This window comes from Podarcis gaigeae, assembly GCF_964106915.1.
Source record: "Podarcis gaigeae genome assembly, chromosome: 7".
Taxonomy (NCBI): Eukaryota; Metazoa; Chordata; class Lepidosauria; order Squamata; family Lacertidae; genus Podarcis; species Podarcis gaigeae.
The window spans coordinates 34,780,223-34,801,896 of NC_139683.1; the positions used below are offsets into that span (position 1 = coordinate 34,780,223).

The 21,674-nt window shown below is 37.8% G+C and overlaps 1 protein-coding gene across 7 annotated transcripts in view; it reads right to left on the reverse strand.

Annotated features, from left to right (window-relative positions):
• Positions 1-19: 19 nt before the first annotated feature.
• Positions 20-21,674, reverse strand: part of LOC310848592 (serine/threonine-protein kinase Sgk3) — a 52,762-nt gene continuing 31,107 nt past the window's right edge. For 5 of the 7 annotated variants that reach the window (XM_083747893.1, XM_083747895.1, XM_083747892.1 and 2 more), the window contains 16 exons: positions 19,497-19,701; positions 14,692-14,775; positions 14,501-14,573; positions 11,389-11,464; positions 9,013-9,100; positions 8,339-8,388; positions 7,404-7,461; positions 6,759-6,842; positions 6,544-6,675; positions 5,938-6,050; positions 5,658-5,694; positions 5,470-5,556; positions 4,444-4,539; positions 3,309-3,464; positions 1,625-1,714; positions 20-1,049 (listed from right to left, as the gene is read on the reverse strand). In XM_083747893.1, the coding sequence (XP_083604019.1) occupies positions 879-1,049; positions 1,625-1,714; positions 3,309-3,464; positions 4,444-4,539; positions 5,470-5,556; positions 5,658-5,694; positions 5,938-6,050; positions 6,544-6,675; positions 6,759-6,842; positions 7,404-7,461; positions 8,339-8,388; positions 9,013-9,100; positions 11,389-11,464; positions 14,501-14,573; positions 14,692-14,775; positions 19,497-19,574 (1,473 nt within the window). In that variant the 5' untranslated portion in view covers positions 19,575-19,701 and the 3' untranslated portion in view covers positions 20-878. The remainder of the gene's footprint in view (positions 1,050-1,624; positions 1,715-3,308; positions 3,465-4,443; positions 4,540-5,469; positions 5,557-5,657; positions 5,695-5,937; positions 6,051-6,543; positions 6,676-6,758; positions 6,843-7,403; positions 7,462-8,338; positions 8,389-9,012; positions 9,101-11,388; positions 11,465-14,500; positions 14,574-14,691; positions 14,776-19,496; positions 19,702-21,674) is intronic. The other 2 variants (XM_083747897.1, XM_083747898.1) reach the window with 2 other exon arrangements.

Genomic DNA, 21,674 nt, shown 5'->3' on the forward strand with positions numbered 1-21,674 from the left:
GCATGAGCTAATCAAAGTATAGATCTCATGAAAGTGAATTTTAATACAATCAAATTGAAATATATTAGTTTTCTAAACACAAGAACAAAATTTTCCTTCTACAAATGCAGTCATTTTTTCCTTATATATTTCTTTGGAAAAAGCCATTTATCTTCTACAAGAAGAGGAAAAAAGTTATAGACATTATGAGAAGCATTGTTATAAAAAAAAAAATACTTAAGGCTAATTTGTTCCACCTTTATTTAACCTAGAGAGCACATTTCTAGGTTTTACTAATGGAATGTATCAAATTACTTGAGTAAAGTGGTAATGGTTGCAATTCAGGGCCCAGTATAACTAAAGGTGGCACAGTTTGGCCTTAGGATGGGCAATATTGTACAGATTCTTGCTTGGAGTTAAGAAGAAGTGATACCAATAAACCACCTTGGCTTAAAGAACAAGCAAATTGTGCAGAGTATGCTTATCTTATTTAAAAAACAGTGCTATACAAAAATATTTGCATAGTAACATTTCAAGCACAAAGTCACTAGATAGCTTACAAAGGCCTTTAAATGAGAAAGTGTGCTGCTTTGAAATACAGACAATTTGGAGCTATCAATGTAAACTTAGGGGAAAACAGTCAGTGTCCTTTCTTACAGAGAGTCAAAGTTAAGAACAGCTAACTAAAGGTATTGGTTCAAAAAGTATTTTTGTACAGCAGGTGTAACAGTCGTAAGGAAGTAATCCAAAATGCCCAGGTTCCTCATATTACAGCAGAAAAAGTTTGTTCAACATTTCAAACGAGGCACTAGTTGCACATATTTTTGAATCCGTTCACAATCAAAACGTTCCAGTCCATCTAAAGATGACTTGCAAGTATTTCTTAGCATCCAGAAATCTTAGTGAAATAAGTCTTCAGAAGGTGGTGCATAAGAAAATCCAATGAATGCATCATCTGCTTCCAACACACTGGCATTTACAATATTATAGTCAGAAGAAATGCAAACTGAACAGGGTACCATTTCTTCTGTAAATGCTGTGTCAAAGTTTCTGATGTCATCTGGACCAGACTAGGAAATAAAACATACAAATTGTTGTAAGAAAAAGGTATGGTTTCTACCTCTTGTGTGTCATATTTCAGTTCAAATTGGGAAGGTCTATTAATTTATCAACAAAACAATTTATCAGCAAAATAATCAATGGTGCACCAGGGAGAGTGTCCCAGAGTCCATAGGATATTGTGGACCTCCCTCTCTATGGGTGGAAGTAATGGAGGGAACCAAAAATAAAAATAGTTGTCCATACCTTCTGCCCTGGCCAGGACAAGCGGGCAGGGCTTAGGAAATAGCAGTAGCTCCACCACAGATCTTTACACCCTGATAGGATTGCTTTGCTAGTGTTAGTATATCTCATCATTATGATCACTTTAAAGCTCTGCTTGAAACTTTTTTAAAAAAAGTTCTTTTTGCATATTTCCCTTTTTAAAGTTATTTGATACCATGATAGATTTTTTTCATGCCTTCCTTTCAACTAAGCATTTGAATTTGATTACAATTATTGCTGCTGTTTTTTATAGCTAACCGTAATTACTTCTTGAATGAGTTCTTATATCCCAGTTTACTGAAGTATGAACTATTGTACCTACCACATTAGGATTAAATGGTGGTGGGATCTTTTTTTGTTCGAGGTCAGTCCAGCTGAGAGATTCAAAGAAGGGATGCCTCTGAATTTCAAGCTGAAATACAACATACAATTGCATGATACATATACATTTGTCTTATACTGATCAGAAAGCAGTCTTTTGCCTTTGTCAAGTACTTTGCTGATTTTTATAAAAAGGGAACAGAAAAGACACCAAAGATAGAGGAATATCTTTAAAAGAGTAATTTACCAAAAATAAAAACAGGTAAGTTAGCAGTATTAAATGAAGAAATAACAGGGCAAGAAGTCTTAAATGCAGTAAGTCAAGCAAAAGTTGATAAATCGCCTGGACCGGATGGGCTATCAGCTAAGTATTACAAGAAACTGAGTGAACAGTTTGTGAACCCTCTAAATGATCTGATGAGTGAAATTCTAAAAATAGGGAAGGTTCCAGAGACATGGAAAGAAGCATATATAACACTAATTCCAAAACAAGAGTCAGTTAAAAATTATAGACCTATTTCTCTATTAAACAATGATTACAAGCTGTTTGCGTACATCTTAGCAACCAGATTAAAAAAGGCTTTAGAGGAATATATTCATAAAGACCAAGCAGGGTTTCTACCAGGTAAACAAATGAAAGATAATATAAGAAATATTTTGAATATAATAGAATACCTGGAAGTTAGAAATGAAAAACAAGCGGCCCTAATGTTTATAGACACAGAGAAAGCCTTTGATAATATCTCTTGGGACTTTATGAAAAAAGTCCCAGAAGAGATGGAATTTGGAGAAAATATATGAGGGGAGTCCAAGCTATTTACTCAGAACAAAGAGCAAAACTAATTTATGCATGCTGCAACAGAAGCAAGAATCTTGATTGCACAATATTGTAAGACAAAAGAAATACCATCAAAGGAATAATGGCAAGAAAAGCTAATGAAGTATGCAGAATTGGCTAAGCTAACAGACAAACTACAAGAGGACAAAAAGGACTTCAAAGGAGTCTGGGAACTATTTACAGTTTATTTGCAGAAACAACAGAATGGACTGGATTCACTGGCAGGATTTGAACAAACTTTTACAACTTCATTTGAGTAACAGATATTTTAGAGAAATGATAAGGGATTTTATTTTTGTGTAGGAAAAGCAGGGTACGATAAATAAAACTAAATAACTCAGCGCGGGGGGTGGGGGGGTTTGAGGTAAGTCCAGAGGAGGGGAGGGAGAATAATTGTAAATAACATGATGAATGAGATTTGTATCATTAATTGTTATAAAATTCAATAAATAATTTTTTGTTTTAAAAAAGCAGTCTTTTGCTGCCAACAAAATAGACCTCTGTAATATGCTAGAATAATATATTTCACAAGGCAAATATCCTACAGGAGCATAACTACTTGGGTGTTACATATGTTTTCAGTTTGTGCTGAGCCAGCCAAGCTAAAGAAATAGTCCTAATTGGAAAATGCTTTTTGTTTACTTAAATCAACTGAAGTAGCCAGACTCAGATTATTTAAATGGTTCCTATCAATAAATTTCCACACCTTTTAGGATTGCCTTGGCAACTGATAATTTTCAAAGGAAAGTCAATATTTAGAATTCTAAACTGATGGTATAGCTCTAAGCTTGACATTGGCTGTTGGTTGATTGATTGATTGATTTGTTTCTTCAGATACATTACGTACAAAATCTTCTCTAGCTCCAAGTCTGTTTTGTCTCTCCTTCTCCAAAAGTTCTTCCAGAATAGACCAAGCCGTAAGACTGATGCCTGGCCTTAAATGTAGGGGTTTGTGGAGAATATTTTCATACATCTCAGCAACATCACGGCAGTAAAAGGGCGGCTGGAGAGGGCAAGGAAAACACACAATTAGGATGCTAAACTAAAAATCACTAGGCTTATTCAAGAAATGTTGATAAATGAATTTTGAATGTTCACTCATGCTAGATTGGACAGAGATCACTTCAGAGATCACAAGGCAGAAAGGGGCTTTTTTTACCACCACTTTGGAGTTCTTGTCTCTTGGATAAAGTAGCTTATGAAGCACTATCAGCCCTTCTTAATAGCTGATTTAAGAATTTTGCTGAAAACTGTTATACACCAGAACAATATAAATAGCAACTATATACAAAAATTGCTTGTAGTGCAAGCAATTGTGTGGCCTTTTGTGAGGTCAGTAAAGCATTTTATAATAAAGAGAGAAGAGGAAGAGTAACCCTCCCCAGCATTCTCCTAAATGCAGGAAAAACATGTTCTTCAGCATAAGTATTACAAGCCTGTAATAGATACATTTTACTCTAGTATCAAGGAAAAATACAAGAGCAAATGAGAACATGTTGTTTATGTCCTGGACATTGACACTGGAAGCCTTTTCTAGCTAATTCCATTCTATTTAGCAATGAATAGCATCATTGCCACTTCAGTTGTCTGTTCCATCTGTGCTGGGTGACATAATCTGTTTCCAGTAGAAAGTCAGGAAATTAACAACATAAAACCAAAAGCAGCACTAGACAATGCAACAAGATCTGCTAAGTATTTATCAAATTTTATTAGGCAGTCAAACCCAACAAAACCAAGTAAGCTGTTCATAAATATGAATCTGGAATGTGTAAGATGTGTTCTTAGTATTGTGAATGATAGGAACAGTTCTGTGAAATCAGAGCATTGGTGCCTCTGATCCAACATCCCATTTCCAGCAGTGAAATGCCACAATAGGACAGGAAGACAAAGATTCTCCTCTGTTTCCCCACAACAACCGCTTTGCAGAGACATCTGGAAGTACTGCTTTAAATATGATGCGTGAAAAACATGAAAATACTTACCAGACCATATAGCATTTCATACAAAACAGCACCAAGGCACCACCAGTCTACTGTGTTGTCATAGGGTTGCTTTCTGATCACCTCTGGGGCCAGGTACTATAGAGGAAAAGAAGTTTGACTACTTACTCAGAGAGACAGCTCCTCTTGCCAAATGAAATATTGCATGAGAGAGTATTGTTACTCTGATGAAAGCAGCTCAAAAATGTCTTGATTATAATCTAGTAATATTAGAAATCACTAATAACAGCACTGAAACACATTTCTGTGCACTCATTGCCTTTGCTGTTCTGTTCTAATGAAAAGATTCTGTAAGATCTCTAGAAAGCTTGGTCCACTGTTAAAGAATCCTTATAGTCAGGTCTGTGCAGAGATTGTCTGAGACCCAGAATGGAAGTCTTGTTAGAATAAAGTTATAAACACAAACAAAAAGGCAGCCAGTGCCTGGCTGGACCATCCGGCCAGCTTAGCCTTCTAAGGCACAGGGTATGTGTACCTGGCTGTCCCCAGTCTGCATGGGCCTGATTATAGTTAACTGTAACTTTGAGAACTAGTGTCCAAATGTACTCCCCCCCCTTCTTCCCTTTGTGTTGCATCTTTTAGGTTGTCAGCCTGAGGGAAGAGACCCTACTTTTTAAAAACATGATCTGAAAGCCTTTTTGGCTGAAGAGTGGGGTACCAATGCATTAAATAAATAATAAAATAGCATTCCCCCCCCCATGTTTAGCCTGTGTTCATTTTCTTACAATGTATACTTAAAATATTGTTTCCAAGTCTGTCACTACAAGGCCCATATATGCACTAACATTTTCCCCACTAAGAAAACATAGCACTGAAATGATTTTGCCCTTGTGACAAAGCCTATGAGTTTGCTTTTCAGTAAAAAGAGCACCAGCACAGAGTAGCATGTAGCTTGTCTCTTACATTGGTACAGACCCACTGATTCAAACACTTCCTCCCCACCACAGCAAGGTTTTGCAAAATCCACTGCAAAATATTTTCTTAAATCATGCAAATAAATTTACATACCTCTGGTGTACCACAAAATGTTGCTGTAGTTTCTGAAGTAGCAATTCCTTCTTTACAAAGCCCAAAATCTGTTAAAACAACATGCCCCTGCATTGAAAACAAACATTTCACTGTAAAATAATGCAGGGTGTTAGGGATCATATTAAAAATAAAACCTGGGGCAACAGGAAAATATATTTAATGCCTACCAGTGAATCTAGAAGGATATTCTCTGGCTTCAAATCCCTGGTCACACACAAAAAAAGAAACAGTTCAGAATAGGATTGTAAGTAGCATGTTTAGCAAATAATACCCACTGTCTTACATAAGCTTTTAAAAAGAAAACAGGCCTCTGTGGAAACCATGCTTTGTGAGCATGAGAATCAAATGCACATACAATAATACAAAATGCTGGCATTCAGCTTTGTGGTCATTTAGACTACAACTAAATGTTGTAAATTATTACCTGTAATTATTATAAATTATTACCTGTATACAATGTTTATGGAGTGTAGGTAACCCAATGCACTGGCTATTTCAGCAGCATAAAACCTGGCTCTGTGTTCAGGAAAGGAACGCTCTTTTTGCAGATGAAAGAAGAGCTGCAAATATGCAGAGTGCAAGTTAAAAGAATGCAGCATTAAAAACAAAATAGATGGTGTCATTCTTAATGATAGATTAGCAGAACTGGCGATTTCCCTATGAACAACTATCAAAACAGTGAAAATAGATTCTCTATGTGCATAATCATTCACATCCTTCACATCCTTCCTTTAATCATTTCCTTATTTTGTCACATCTGTAGGCCCAGCATACTTGGGCCACAGCTGGTAAATGAGGTAGATTTATGTTTAGATGTGGGGCTAATATAAACTGCTACTGTGATGGTGTAAGCTGGTTGTTCCATATGCTGAGAATCAACACCATATTTCCAGCAGACTTGCTACAGAATCTAAGTGATGCAACAATATAACCATCTTGAATTAAGTTGACTTAGTTCATTATTGCAGCTTCTAAGTGAGTCTAAACTAGTGGTTCTATCAATTTCAATGGGCACCACATTGCCACAATACAAAGACCCAAAAATATACCTACCTCCCCTCCATTAACAAAATCCAGAACAAAGTAAAGCTTCTCTGTAGTTTGGAATGAATATTGCAATCCAACTAAAAATGGATGCTTCACATTTTTCAACAGCACATTACGTTCAGCCATAATATGTTTTTGCTGCAAGGAAGTGAAAGGTCAATAAGTAAATAGGAACAATTTGGTAACTGGGAGGGAAAAATTAAATATCTATTTCCTTTCACCTCTTTCCTGTTGAGAATAATCTTTTTCTGCAGCACTTTAACGGCATAGAACTTCCCATCCAGTTTTCGTTTTGCAAGAAGAACCTGAAGAAGAATTTGCAAATAGTGTGAAAGTCTGTTCTTGCACTAAAGTGTTAAAAGTAAAGGAACACCACTAAATTTCAACTTCTTAGCTTTTCACAAATACACAGAGGGTGCAGCCTTTATTAAGCCTTTAATAATAATAATAATAATAATAATAATTATTATTATTATTATTATTATTATTATTTATATCCCGCCCTCCCTAGCCGAAGCTGGGCTCAGAGCAGCTAACAACCGTAAAAATAACACAGTTTACATAAAATCACAATCAATTAATTGAAATACATTCTAAAATCAATTCATTCAAAAATGTAAACCACTATTGCTACTCTTTCTGGCAGCAGCCGCCCAGGACCTAAGGCAGAGGTTTCTCTCGTCACCTGCCAGCTATTCCTTTTTCCACTGGAAATGTAAAGGATTGAACATATAACTCCCTGTACGCAATACATGTGCTATAATCCCTCACCTCATGCCATCAGCAAAAGTGGATTTCTCCACAAAAGAAGCTCAGGTGGAAAAGTATGACAGAAGAATACGTAAAACAATTAAAATTAGGCCTACCTTGCCAAAGCTGCCCTTCCCAATAACTCTCAGGAAGTCAAAGTCTGTTGGTTTAGCACTGGAAGGGATTGAGGAAAAAGAGGGTTACTTAAAGTAGTCAAGATGGTAAGACAGTAAAGGTACCCCTGCCCGTACGGCCCAGTCGTGTCCGACTCTAGGGTTGTGCGCCCGTCTCACTTAAGAGGCCGGGGGCCAGCGCTGTCCGGAGACACTTCCGGGTCACGTGGCCAGCGTGACGAAGCTGCTCTGGCGAGCCAGCACCAGTGCAGCACACGGAAACGCCATTTACCTTCCCGCTATAAAGCAGTACATATTTATCTTCTTGCACTTAGGGGTGCTTTCGAACTGCTAGGTGGGCAGGAGCTGGGACCGAACGACGGGGGCTCACCCCGCCGCGGGGATTCGAACCGCCAACCATGTGATCGGCAAGCCCTAGGTGCTGAGGTTTTACCCACAGCGCCACCCGCATCCCTTCTGGTAAGACAGTAGCCATGGTTTTATTTAGCAGTCCAATGACAGACATGGCACACATTCCAACGATCATTATTTATCTTCCAAGTGACCATCCCTTCTATATTATCTGTACTCTCGTCCACAATTCCCATTTAGCCATCAGGCATCTACTCCTTTGCAGCCTCTCTGAGCAACAACCAATCCACATAGCATTTCCTGCTTTATTCATCACTGTCCCCCACATTTGGTTTTACTTGATTCTTTTTGCTCAACATTTGTTTCACCGATTCCCAGAACTTTGTCATTCCCCCTTTGGTTTGCACTAAGCTCACAAGAAATATTATCTTGGTACTGATTTGAGAAGGAGGAACTTATTCTAAAGCTGCTCAAAAGGGCAAATACATGCATGGAGTTGCTTGATTTTTTTTCATGGTTAATAAATTCAGTCTAACGTTTGGTTTATATTTAACTAAAAAACCTACTGAGGATTTCCAGATGGCCCCAGGTTGATATTCTGTGAGGTAGAGTTTAGCTGTTGAAAGAAAGAGGATACAAAAGAATAATAAGAGTCACATCAAGGTTTTAATTATTTTTATTTGCTAGAAAGAACATTTATTCCTACATTCTCAAGAGCAGACCTATCAATCTCAATAGATCTACCCTAACTAAGTATGACTAATGATTCTATAAGATCAGACAACACTTTGTACACCTAGCACTGAATAATAGATGAACAAAGTATGCATACAAGGCTTTAAAGTAAATAGTGAGAGATCTGGCCTTGAGTATTTCCTTAGAACTAGGATAATCTCAGAGCAGTTTTGATGATAAGCAAGCAGCATCTGCTGTTGTTATGTTTACTATTTTAACATCCTAGATGTGCTTGTAACTTGGCTGTTGGAAGATCAAAGGATCGAAACCAATATTATAAATATAATAGTCATGAACTTTACTGGAACACAGGAGGCATGGCAATAAAATAGGCAGAAGAATAGAAAGTAGTCCAAGATTCAAATAGTGGAATTACCATTTATGAAATATCATGTGGACTTAGAATTCTAATTACAGATGAGGAGATACAAGCAGTGCCTTACTTTCCATTGCACTGTACAACAAATCCACACTTTCTAGGAAGGAACCCAGAAGTTTTAATTACCTTTTGACTGTTCCTTTCATCTTCATCTTCAGATGGATCATAATGGTGCTTTGGATTGTTCATCTGAAGAAATGCTTGGACATCTGGGCTAAAAAAAGGGTGGAGGTTAAATCCATTCATTATAAATAATAGTACATTTACACTTTTGCAATGTAAACAGAGGAAGCTTCTCTATTTCACTACTTTCAGAAAGAAACATTACCAAATTTCTATTTTATCTGCACACGAGCAGAAATAAAACAGGAGCAGAAACTATAATGACTACGTAAAATGGAAACTGAATCAAATCAGGGAGTGAATCTACCTGCATTATTCCCTATTTTTATTCAATTTCCATGTTATAATTTCAGAGTTTGTTAATTAGAACCAAATTTCCACTTCCACTTCTAGAGTGTATACTAATTGGATAACTTGTGAACGCCACCTGGAATAAGCCATTTCCTTTCTAACACCTTCAGCATTACTGTCATTTTCTGTTTCTAATTTGCTAATTTAATTAAAACTAAACTTATACTAGCACAGAGAAAATTGCAAATTGCAAATGTAAAGCAACAGAAACTCCAGCAGCAAAAGCTAGTGCCACGGTCAATGAACTCTGCTAAAAGCCTTCTTTAAAAAAAAAAAGCTTTGTGTTAACAAGCTACAGGGAAGTCACCCAGGAAGTTGCCAAGCTTGCCTCAGCTGGCATATGTCCTACCATGGAATAGGTACTGCTCTGTATTTGTACAATTCAGGCATAGGCAAACCCAGCCCGCCAGATGTTTTGGGACTACAACTCCCATCATCCCTAGCTAACAGGACCAGTAGTCAGGGATGATGGGAGTTGTAGTCCCAAAACATCTGGAGGGCAGAGTTTGCCTATGCCTGGTACAATTCTTATATCCCTTGTGGATGGGTATAATAACAATGCCTCCCCCTTTAATCAGGGAACATGAGGAGGTACATTTGGAAAGAGGCACTCCTGGAGAGATACAGGCCTCTGACCTCGAAGGTTTTAAAAGCTACTGTAAGCACCTTCAGTTGGACCTGGAAACTAAAAGAAACCCACATGGCTGAGCCAGAACTGGAACAACATGCTCCCTGTGACCCTTATTTCTCAAGAGAAGCTCAGCATGCTGCAGTAGCTGAGGCTTCTGAACAGTCTCCAAAAGGCAGCTCAGTGTAGAGCACTGTGCAATAGCCAATTCACGAGTGCATCAAGTCTAAATGGCCCAGGGAAGATTACAAATCAGGGAACAAGAGTGGGTGTTTCAAATCTTTAAAGCATGTTGTCCACATCCTTGGACAACAAGAATTTAAAATACCTATCAGGAGTGGACCAGCAGATAATTCAGATACTGCTCTCAGACTTCACCAATAACAAAATTTGTGTGGGTGGATGCAAGAGATTTTATCTGATAAAATGTTTAAGAGAGAGATTTATTTTAACATGAAAGCTCAACATTTGGGCTTTTTTATCACCTTAGCACAGAATTAAAATGGAGCTTTAAACTTCACCCAAGTTTTCTTCCCATCTCTCCAGCAGCCTCATATAATAGAGCTCTGGATTAAAACCAGGAACATACCCAAGACCACTGTCTGAGAAGGTAATGTCTAAATTCAATTGCACCATGAACCAGACCACATTTGTCAATTTCATTAAGCCACCAGGCTGGTGACAGGAAGGCTGGCATCAACAGGCAAATTCCTCAGAAAGTTCTAGAATCAGTCTCTGAAGATGGACCAGTCAGAGAAGCTCAAATTTTGTACCCTCATTAATCTTATTGAAGCACTTCAGGAACATCTAACTCTGCATAGTGACATGTGGCTAAGAAAAACAGTATGTCCGGGCTTCTTTTCAGATTCTTTAACATGTTTTGCCAACTAGTGAAACTGCACGGTCTAGAAACCTCAGTTTCTTCTATTTAGATAAAGTGTAACTTCAAAGTATTATTGAGTATTATTGAGGCTTGAATGATGATCATCAAAGGCATGCACAATATTTAATTATAATTTTATATTTATGAAAGTAACAGCTTTGAGAACTTTCCTTTGGGATGGAAAGGTAGGATTTAAAAAAATCTCATAATAAGTCTTATTTAGGGAAGTCAATGACTGATGAACATTAGACCTTCCTTCCTGGAGCAAACCAGTCCATCTAGTTGAGCATTCTGTCTAATCGCAGTCAGCCAGGTGCCCCTGAAATACTCTCAAGGAAGACCTCATGGTGATTAGCTTTTCCTTTTTGCATGTGTAGCATCTGGTAGTCACAGGTGCATTTTTTTTTAAAAAAAACTGCTTATAGTGGAGTACTTAGAAGCAATTTGTAAATGGCTTCCTTATACGGTCGATAACATACCCTTATTTCTAGGAAAATATGTGTGTGTGTTAACTTACTGATTGCAAAGTTCTGGCTGTCGTACTAAATTCTGAATGAATTCATTCAACCCTGCTCTTCTCTGCTTAATGAAATCTGAAAGAAAATTAGGAAGGACCATATATTAGATTTCTTTTTTTAAAAAAAATGAAGTTTACACTTTTTTTCAGATTACTTCAGTGTTAATCAGTTCCATAATGTAAAGACAAAGGCCCACATGCTCCTGTTATCCTGACTGTATCCTCTAAGGGTTAATGGGTTGGTGAAACTGACTAGACCAGATTGCAAGAAGCGCCTGGTCTTCAGACAAATAAGAGCTCTTACAAAAAAAATAAGAGATACACAAATACATGTGAATACGCACCAATCCTTTCAAACAACAGTTTTAGTTCCACAAATGTTTCAGACAATTAAAATGGAGGAGAGAAGGCTTAGGCCGATGACATGTTGGGACAGCCCCATGGTCGTCATGGCAGCCATGAAGTCCTGAGCTGCCGATTGCCTCTGCATGGATGTCGAAGTCCCCCAAAACCAGTAGTCCTGGAATCCTCAAGACCAGCTCTTTCAGCAAAGGCAAGGACACTGCTGGGCAGTGTGGCAGGAGGTGAACCAGTAGATTCTCTAATCTGTCCTGATTGTCCAGTGCTGGGAACACACACTCTAGATCCTGCCCCCACCCCACAACTGGACAGAGGGCCTGGAGAGAGAGAGAATTTATAGGGACCACAGCAACTCCCCAACCCTCAAGTCTACCCAGATACTGCAGTGGGTGGGCACAGCTGGGTGATGCCAACTGTACCCTGTTCACCCACCCAAGTCTTAGTGATACAGACCAGATCGGCCTGCTCATCCACAATCAGATCATGGATGAGGGAGGTCTTATTCAGAGTTGACCTGGCATTCAGCAGCAGCAGTCTCAAAGGCTGACTTATACGACAACTGCAATTCCCCAGTAGGAGGAGGGTCTGGCACTCAGGACAATCACTAAGTGCCTGTGCTGTGTGCCCCTTACTTGGCCTGCTCCACCTCCCACAGCACACCTCTCCCTACCCTGTAGATACTTGCTTCATTACCCATTTATTATCCTATCATCCAATCTTTACAAAATTTAACAAAGAAAGAAATCTGGTGCAACATGTATGGAGATAATATATGCAGTAGAAAGGACATGTTGAATGAATCAAGGTTGACAGCTGAGTTTGAGAAGATATAACAGAAACCTTATTTGTGTTTAAGCAAGCATAAATTGGTCTGGTTGTTTACAGAATTGCTAAAATGGAAAGTAATTTACATCCCTTATATTTTATTAGCATTATACATTCCACAATGGACCAGAATATACCACGTACAATATAACAAATGAATGGTAGTGATGTGCATGAAACCTGCTGCATTAAGCACTATCATGGTTTTTTTAATAAAAACAACAAAACACCCCCCCCCCCGATCCTTAATGCGCTTGAGTTGGCAGAATTCCACTGATTAACAGAGTCTTGATTTCAACCTGTTTCAAAAGTCTTAAGCTATAAATAGAATGAAGTCAGCACTGAACCAAGATTTTCAAGGGATCTAATCACAGATTTGTGCAGAGACTAAAAGGTCAAACCAGCCCTTTGCTTGGTAAGGGTTTGTGCCACATGTCAGTCCACATGGAATCAACATAAAATGTGCCCCAAGAGGAGGGTCATAAACAAACACTATGCGCTACAAGTACGTGGTACCAGCAGATCAGATGGCTCAAAAGCTAAGAACTCTAATACCGTCATACTGTATTACTATTAAAAATAACTTTAAACAGACGCTGTATTAGTTTATTGGCATTATAAATACAAATAGTATTTTTTACTTTGCAGCAGTACTTTAGAATATAGACATGCCAGGAAAAACATAACACCTTCATCCACAAGCCATACAATGATGCAACTAATCCTGCATGCCAAAAATACCTCGCTCCATTCTCCCCCAAGCCCCAGAACTCTAGCCTGACCCTGTGCTGAGTGAAAAGCTGCTTTTAATTCTCAGGGGAGTTTCAAAGGGGGCGGGGCGGAGGGGTCACATCTAAAAGACCTGTCGAGATTAGGTGATAGACTATATGGGACTGGCAGAGATGACGAGCAGAATCTGAAACCAGGGAAGAGAAACGGCGGAAGAAGATTGGAGAAAATTCAAGGACTATTTAAAGAAATACTGTAAAATTAAGGAATGTTAGAATGACGCTGGATTATAAAATAAGAGGTTAATAGCGGTATGGGATAATTTAAAGAAAATAAATAATATAGAAATTAAGGTAAAAGTAAGGGAAGGATTTGCTGATAACTGTATCAGAAATTAGAATACAGAAAGGGAAGGTATGAGGAAGTCGGGAAAGTAAGCCACAAGAAAGTGTAAATTGAATTTATACGTGTTTATTGTTTATATCATTTATAATGTCTTTTTTTCTTTTTTGTTTGTTATTGTGTTTGGTTGATGTGTTAAAAATCTGTGGAAACTTCAATAAAAATTTATTTTAAAAAATAAATAAAAGACCTGTCGAGATTGTGCTTGTTATCTCACTTACATACCATTTGTATGTGGACATTCAGGAAATGCAACCCATAAAAGCCATACATTCACCATCGCCTGCATCATACATTTCTACATAAAATCCAAATGTCGCATGTGCAATGTTGTACTTGTAGCTTGGGGATTTTTAAACCCCTGTGGTCCTCCCATTATTTACCCATCCCTTTTCTTGCAAGTGTATTTTCAGGTTTACAAGCAGATGTATGATGTTGATTGCAAGGTAAATCAGCTTAATGTTTTCCTCTACTGTACAGACAAATGTTTTCAAGGAAAGAAAATCAGACACTGCACTCTGGCAATCAGCTACTCTGAATTAATACTCTGTGGATTTTGAAAGACAGAGAACACACATTCACCAATCAATGCACATCAGTTACACCGTGTGAAAGTTACTGGCAAGTTGTAGTTAATAGGCAAGGATTTCCCATAAAGCAAAAAGCAACCAAAAAAGAAAACCGACTTTTGGCCTATGGTATCTAACTCCAACCATTTGGTAGGCTTTAAAAATAGCCTCTGCAGACACTGTTTATTAAAAAGCAATAAAAGAAGAAAAGAACTTATGTGACTTACCTGGATCAAAATTGTCTCCAAATATTCTTTTAGCAGGAATCTTCAAGTTCATAGTGGGAAATTGTTTCCTTAGCTGAAATACACAAAACACACAGGTAGTTTAACTTTGGAGTATAGATACCTTCCAGACACAGTTGTATTGGCAGAGGGCCATTCCTTGATTCAATTTTAGCACGACTCCCTTTACTTACTGTATTATACAGTTTATCAAACTCAGCGTATCGCCTGAAGACGAACCATTCATTATTGCCAACTGAGACCAAAACTTTGTAAACCTGTAGGGATACAAAAGTAAAATTAGTGAGAAATGCAAAGATTAAAATAACACAGTTGTGAGTTAATGAACCTGTGTACGTTTGTTGCTCGTTTACCTATTAAATCTTTGAGCCTGAGTTTTATACATAATTACAGGATGAGCCTGAAAGCACACTGCATTCTCCAATACAGGGCTGCTGAACACATTAGGATTTTTCAACATGAAGATACCAAGAGCGTCAGTGCAGAACATCCAAAACAGAGGCTCCAAGTAAATGCCACAGCAATAAGAGCTTATTGTTAAAATTGCATATATAGAACAGCATGTTTCAGCATTGCTATCTCCAGTTAAGTATTTTGGATCCCTGGACCCGTGAGAAAAACAAGACTTATGGAATGGGATTTTCCTTTCTCCTTCTTCCCACGGTGCTCATCAAAGAGTCAGTCTTGAATGCTGGGGAATCATTAGAGAGGTGTGGAGGCTGCAGAAGGGTGGGAGAGTCAGCAAAGGTTTTGGCCTCTCTTGTACAAATGGATATGCCTTTTCACTTGTGCTAGATACTTTTTTATCTATGCCAGTAAAAACAGACTTTTACAATATTTCCAGGGCCTAACATACAGGGAAACAAAATGTTTCTAGGAGTAGCTTTTAAATTAAACGTTAATGAAAGTGAAAAGTTGCAGATATAAACTATAGAGTTGTGTTAGATTTATCCCAAAAAGGTTGAAAATGTACAGTAGTTAAGCAATTGCTTAAAAAGAATGTAGTGCAAGAACAGTAACCTTCCATAATAACTGAACTGTGCATGATTAGAGAACATATTCTCTAGAAATTAGAACAGCCACTATTTATAGTGGGCAGGACTAGATGCTTCAAAGCTGTACATGTTATATTAAATGTATGGTTTGCAAATTTACAACGGAGAGTCTTGATTCAAAGGAAACATTAATTTGCACATAGCTTTGCTAGGTACATTTTAAAAGGCAAATTCTACTTTGTATGGTCATCTATTCTTAGCTACTTGCAAATCAGGGGGGGAAATCATAGTAGTATACATATTCAGTACATATACATGGCAAAAGGACACCAGGGGAAACATCTAACCAATAATCAATGGCAATTTATTTTCACATCCATTCTGGCTATTTCTGCCAGTATAAGCACAACAAAAAACCATGGTAAATGGAATAGTGCTATTACTGCTACTACTATTAACCCAGTGGTATTTCACACTAGACAATACAGTGGTACCTCGGGTTAAGTACTTAATTCATTCTGGAGGTCCGTTCCTAACCTGAAACTGTTCTTAACCTGAAGCACCACTTTAGCTAATGGGGCCTCCTGTTGCTGCCGCGCCGCTAGAGCATGATTTCTGTTCTCATCCTGAAGCAAAGTTCTTAACCTGAAGCACTATTTCTGGGTTAGTGCAGTCTGTAACCTGAAGCGTATGCAACCTGAAGCGTATGTAACCCGAGGTACCACTGTATACAATAGATTCACTGTTTGGATTACTCAAACTGCTAAAAAAGAAGGATGGGAAAAAATTGGATTTTTTAAAAACACAAATGATGGAAATGTTTACAGATTAAGAAACTCTGGATAAGCATTTCTGGATGTGAACTCGAACTGCATTAAGAAGTAATCAGGTTAAGATGTATAAATAATACTACAGATTAAGAACTGGAGCAGCTGGTAATGTGTTACTAATGGCATATTGATTGCTGCCAAATGGAAACTCCCAACCATTCCAACTATAATGAAGTAGCTTAACAAGGTTTGTCACACAAAGCTAAACTAGAGTTTGATGTATAATATGTGCAATTATAAAAATCTTTTTTGTTGTCTCACGCCATCTATTTGCTAGTTACTGTCAGCCTTTCTCAACCTTGTGTCCCCAGATGTTTTTGGCCTACAACTCCCATCATCCCTGACCACTGGTCCCGGGAGCTAGGGATCATGGGAGTTGCAGGCCAAAAACATCTGGGGACACAAGGTTGAGAAAGGCTGGTCTACACCATCATAATTTAAGTTTTTATATGAGTTGCCACATAATGATCATACAGCAAAGTAAAAATATAAGTATGCAAATGAGAATAACAGGTTGAATGTGTTGATTATTTGGGTTTTTGTTTTCAGTAAAAACTAACACATATTACTAATCAAGGTTTCTTAAATCAGGTGACAGCCCAACCTCTTAAGATATTATCCCCAGAAATTCTTTATTGCTAGTAACAATCAGGAAGTGCAGCTCATTAATTCCACAGCAGCACCAGCATACCCTCTGGTTCTCAAAGAATTATGAAAAACAAAAAAATACACAAAAAACCCTATTAAATCCTGAGTTTGCACTTACTTTGGAATTCAAGAAACCAATTTAGAAGGCCATAATATATGTTATGTGAACTCAGATCTCCCAATGGATTTATTTACCTCCTCACTTTAATATGGCCACAGGAGCTCTAGGTTTTTTTTGTTGTTGTTTTTTTCTAAATTCATTTTGTGCTTTTTGGTTTGTTGTTGATGTTTTTAAGAACATTTTCAAATACAAATATAAGAACTCAAAAATTAACAAAATAGCCTTTCTTGTTTGCATGTTGTAAGTAAATGTAAATTATGTTTTTGTCCTCACTATTCTTTACCTACTATCAAGAAGACATTCACTCTTAATTAGTCAATCCATATAACACTATATCCCTTAATCCATATGAAGCAGAGGACTCACATTTCATTTCCAAAATAAAAATATAGTTTAGCCTTTCCAACCTTCTTATCTATTTATGTTATGAATGGGAAACACTTTTCCTTCAGCGGTCCTAAAGGAGACACCTTGACCCTAATCCTTTTCAGTTTTCCCCAAATTAATTACCCCTCCATGGGATGTGGGTGGCGCTGTGGTCTAAACCACAGAGCCTAGGGCTTGCCAATCAGAAGGTTGGCAGTTTGAATCCCCACAATGGGGTGAGCTCCCGTTGCTTGGTCCCAGCTCCTGCCAACCTAGCAGTTCGAAAGCACGTCAAAGTGCAAGTAAATAAACAGGTACCGCTCCGGCGGAAAGTAAACAGCGTTTCCGTGCGCTGCTCTGGTTCGCCAGAAGCAGCATAGTCATGCTGGCCACATGACCCGGAAGCTGTCTGCAGACAAACGCAAACTCCCTCAGCCAGTAAAGCAAGATGAGCACCGCAACCCCAGAGTCTTCTGCGACTGGCCTTAATGGTCAGGGGTCCCTTTACCTTTACCTTTAATTACCCCTCCAGGCAGCAAAACAACCTGCAGTGGGGAAAAAGGGTGTACCCGTCATGCTTTGTTTTTTTCTACTCAATTCTAAGAGCAGCTTGTGGGAGGGGTTAATTAGGAATGGTGTAGGATGAAAGTATTAAATATCTCCTCTTTCACTGGTCCACTCAATATTTTCCTTTTCACACCTATTACAATCCTGACGCTTCCTGTTAGTCCCATTTTGATATAACAAGGCCAATTTTTAAGTTCCATTTTGATCTAACAAGACTTCTGCTTTGGCTACATCAAGGAACAGTATTTTCCTTCGGAGGTAAGGAGAGACGGCTACAATATATTTGCATTATATTGATGGAGGGGGTGCCAGAGAGGGTAGGAAGAGTGTTAGGATGGTCAACATCATTCAGCTGCAGAGGAAACTGCTCAGCAAAACAAAATTAGACCATGTTTTTGAAAGAGGTACTAGGTTGTTGTCATTACAATCCAGCAATTTCCAAAACCTACTGAAGAAGAATACTACTGAAATATTGTTTAGTCCAATAACAAAATACAGAAGGTTGTCCAATGCCAAAATTACATACAGAATAAAAATACAAATCACATCCAGAGAAGCTACTGGAATGGGGTGGGGAGAAAGAACAGGAAACAATGAAAGGGAAACAGAAGCAAAAGGCACCAAGACTAACAAAGAGGGGAAATAGTGTAATTTAATGTGTTTGTATTCAATGGGGTTTTTTAAATAAATAAAAAGATCCACTGTCTATGCTGTTGCTTTCTGCTTTTTATAATGCTGATCAGCAACTTACATAAATTTGATCTGCTATGCAGTTCAGATGTTTAAAAGCCTTTAACAACATAACTGTTACAATATCCTTATGCTGCACATTTTTATGTGTACTAAATTCTACAGTATGCATAAAATCAGAGTTAACACATTAACCTTCACACCCAAATTTGCATATATGCTAATAGGCATGATTTGGAAACAACACTAAACATATTTTGTTTTAAGGGATCAATCAACATCAGGCTTGCTTCTTGTTGCATCTCAACTGAGTTAATCTGAACGGTGGTTTGTTGAAACAAGCCAGAATAATAAACGATGCTTTGATTCTGGCTTGTTTAAATAAACTACCGTTTAAAGCAGGCATAGGCAAACTCGGCCCTCCAGATGTTTTGAGACTACAATTCCCATCACCTCTGACTAATGGTACTGTTAGCTAGGGATGATGGGAGTTGTAGTCCCAAAACATCTGGAGGGCTCAGTTTGCCTATGCCTGGTTTAAGCTAACCACAGTATTTGGATGTGTAAACAGGGAGCACATACTTCTAATCTCTTCCTCATGCAGGAAGGGAGGGCAAACCATATCAGCCCAAGGCTTGCTCACATAGTGCTAAATAATGGTTCAACATTACATCCAAACCACGCCATTAACTGAATATGAAATGGAGCACAAGAATAAGCCCCCATTGACTGAGAAAAGTGCTTTATGCTCACATACTTACAGTAAATCTTTTTTTCTTCACTCTGTGTTCATCAGAGCTGGGGATGCTAACACTTGGGCAGCTTTCCTTGACATCCATTATATGTTGTCTTTAGGCAAAAATTCAAGACCACCACACCAGGTATAGCAAAATGTAGAAAATGTCAGCAGTATTGATCTAAAACATGCAGCCTCTCTTGTGTAAATTTAAATTCCATCATGCAAACCTTAAATAAAACGAAACAAAAAGTTCAGCAGGTGACTGATTTGAATCATGGCTGCAAACTAAATTTTAATGATTTTCTAAATAAAGGTTATCTTTCCATGTTTGTATAAAGTGAAGATGATACAAGTGAGATGTCCTGGGAACTGGAGGGCAGTCAAATCTTAAGAATAATAGCAGCGTGGCTATAGTAAGGCTTGGTGGTTGTATATGCAGACATAAGAAACGTACCAGTTGTGTACGTTTTAACTCCAAAATACTCCAAAATACCACCATCACTAAAACATGGTTGGTAAATAACAAAATACTACTGTAACTTATTTATGTAACATATATGATATATTCATGGAGCTTTTCATGCATTTTCTTATTAATCCTTACAAGAGGAATATAACATAGATTAGTATTATTATTACATTACAGGTAGGGGCACAGAAATAAAGGTTTGCCTAAAGCCACATGGTTAGTCTGTGGCCAAGATGAGACAGGAACTTCCTTGCTGAAACTTGCAGGCAGGCATTTGTTTGTTTATGTATGCTTGTTTACTCCAAATTAAATCCCTACCTGTGATGGGAATTGGTAAGAGGATACATTAATTATATTTACTCTTCTAGAGACCCACGTGTGTGGGTTAACAAAACAAAAAAAAAGTGGCTGGTGGTGCCTATTTTTAAAACCACGGGGCTAGCACACAGAGAGCCCTAGTAGCAGAGTATTGAATCCCATTGTTCGGCAGATTAATGAAGCGTAGGAATAGGCTATTAAACATTTAAATATATTCAGCTGCAAGAAGCAGCTGACTCCCCCACCCTCATGCACTGAAGCAGACCACACTCTGAAGTAAGTTTAAATATGCTTTACTTACTTAATTGTGGTCACAGTCATGCATTTTCCTTTATGCAACAGCAGTAAGATAATGCAGGTAAAATACTTCATTGAAATACAGCTAGGTTTGACTGCTAAAATCTCCCACAACCTACTCATATGATACTTCATTGGCCCTTATGGTAAGAAGGGCAGGATATAAATTCAATAAATTTGTACATGTGTACAAAAGGTGGTGTCAACACATTAAGTAAGGGAGTGCAATTCTGCTCCTCTTCTCTGCATTTTGACAGTGTGCAAATGACTCTTATCTCCAGTGAGTTGCTCTAGAGGCAGCAGTTTGAGGTTCTTGCTTTGGTGATCTGACCATTTTGCTTAATTTATCCCCAATAAATTTTTCTTTCTTTCTTTTTTTCTTTCTTTCTTTCTTTCTTTCTTTCTTAAATAGCCTTATATATTTATAATAGAAAGGTAATTCTGAAGAACAAGAATATTCCTATCACCATCCAAAAGTGGTGGTTCAGTACCTAAAATGTGTTTTGTTATTAATCTAAAGTGGGTGAATTATCTGTTTAACTTGTGCTACTATAACAGGAAGCTTATTAAGACCTACTCTGTACACTAAGGCATTTAAAGAAGTATGACCAAATAGATCAAGGCAGTGCTATACTAGGTCAAATTTAAATGATTATATGCAGGCATCTAGAGCAACAACACAGATACAAAAATATGCAGAAAACTGAGTTGCTCCATTAGGAAAACAAAAAACAGTCAGACAGCCACAATCACAAAATAATGTTACACCAGGGCAAACTAAAATAATGGTTCTTTCAAAGTTTAACAGAATTGTTCTCCAGGCTTTATCTTAAAATGTTGAGGAATGTAAACAGATGTTGGTAGAAGCTCCATCTGCAACATTTAAGAAAGTGATTGAAGAAGTTATAGGGCAAGTTGTGTCTAGGACTAAAGATCCCAGATTTCAACAAGGCAAACTGGAGCAAAGTATCAATGGCTACCTCTCTCTTTCAAAAGCCAGTAGTTATTGCAATCTTTCTCTAGCATAAAAAAAAGGCACTTATGGTCCCTTGTTAGGCACAGAGAACATGATTGTTATTATATTAGTAAAGCTGATACCGTTTCAAGTTGTCAACA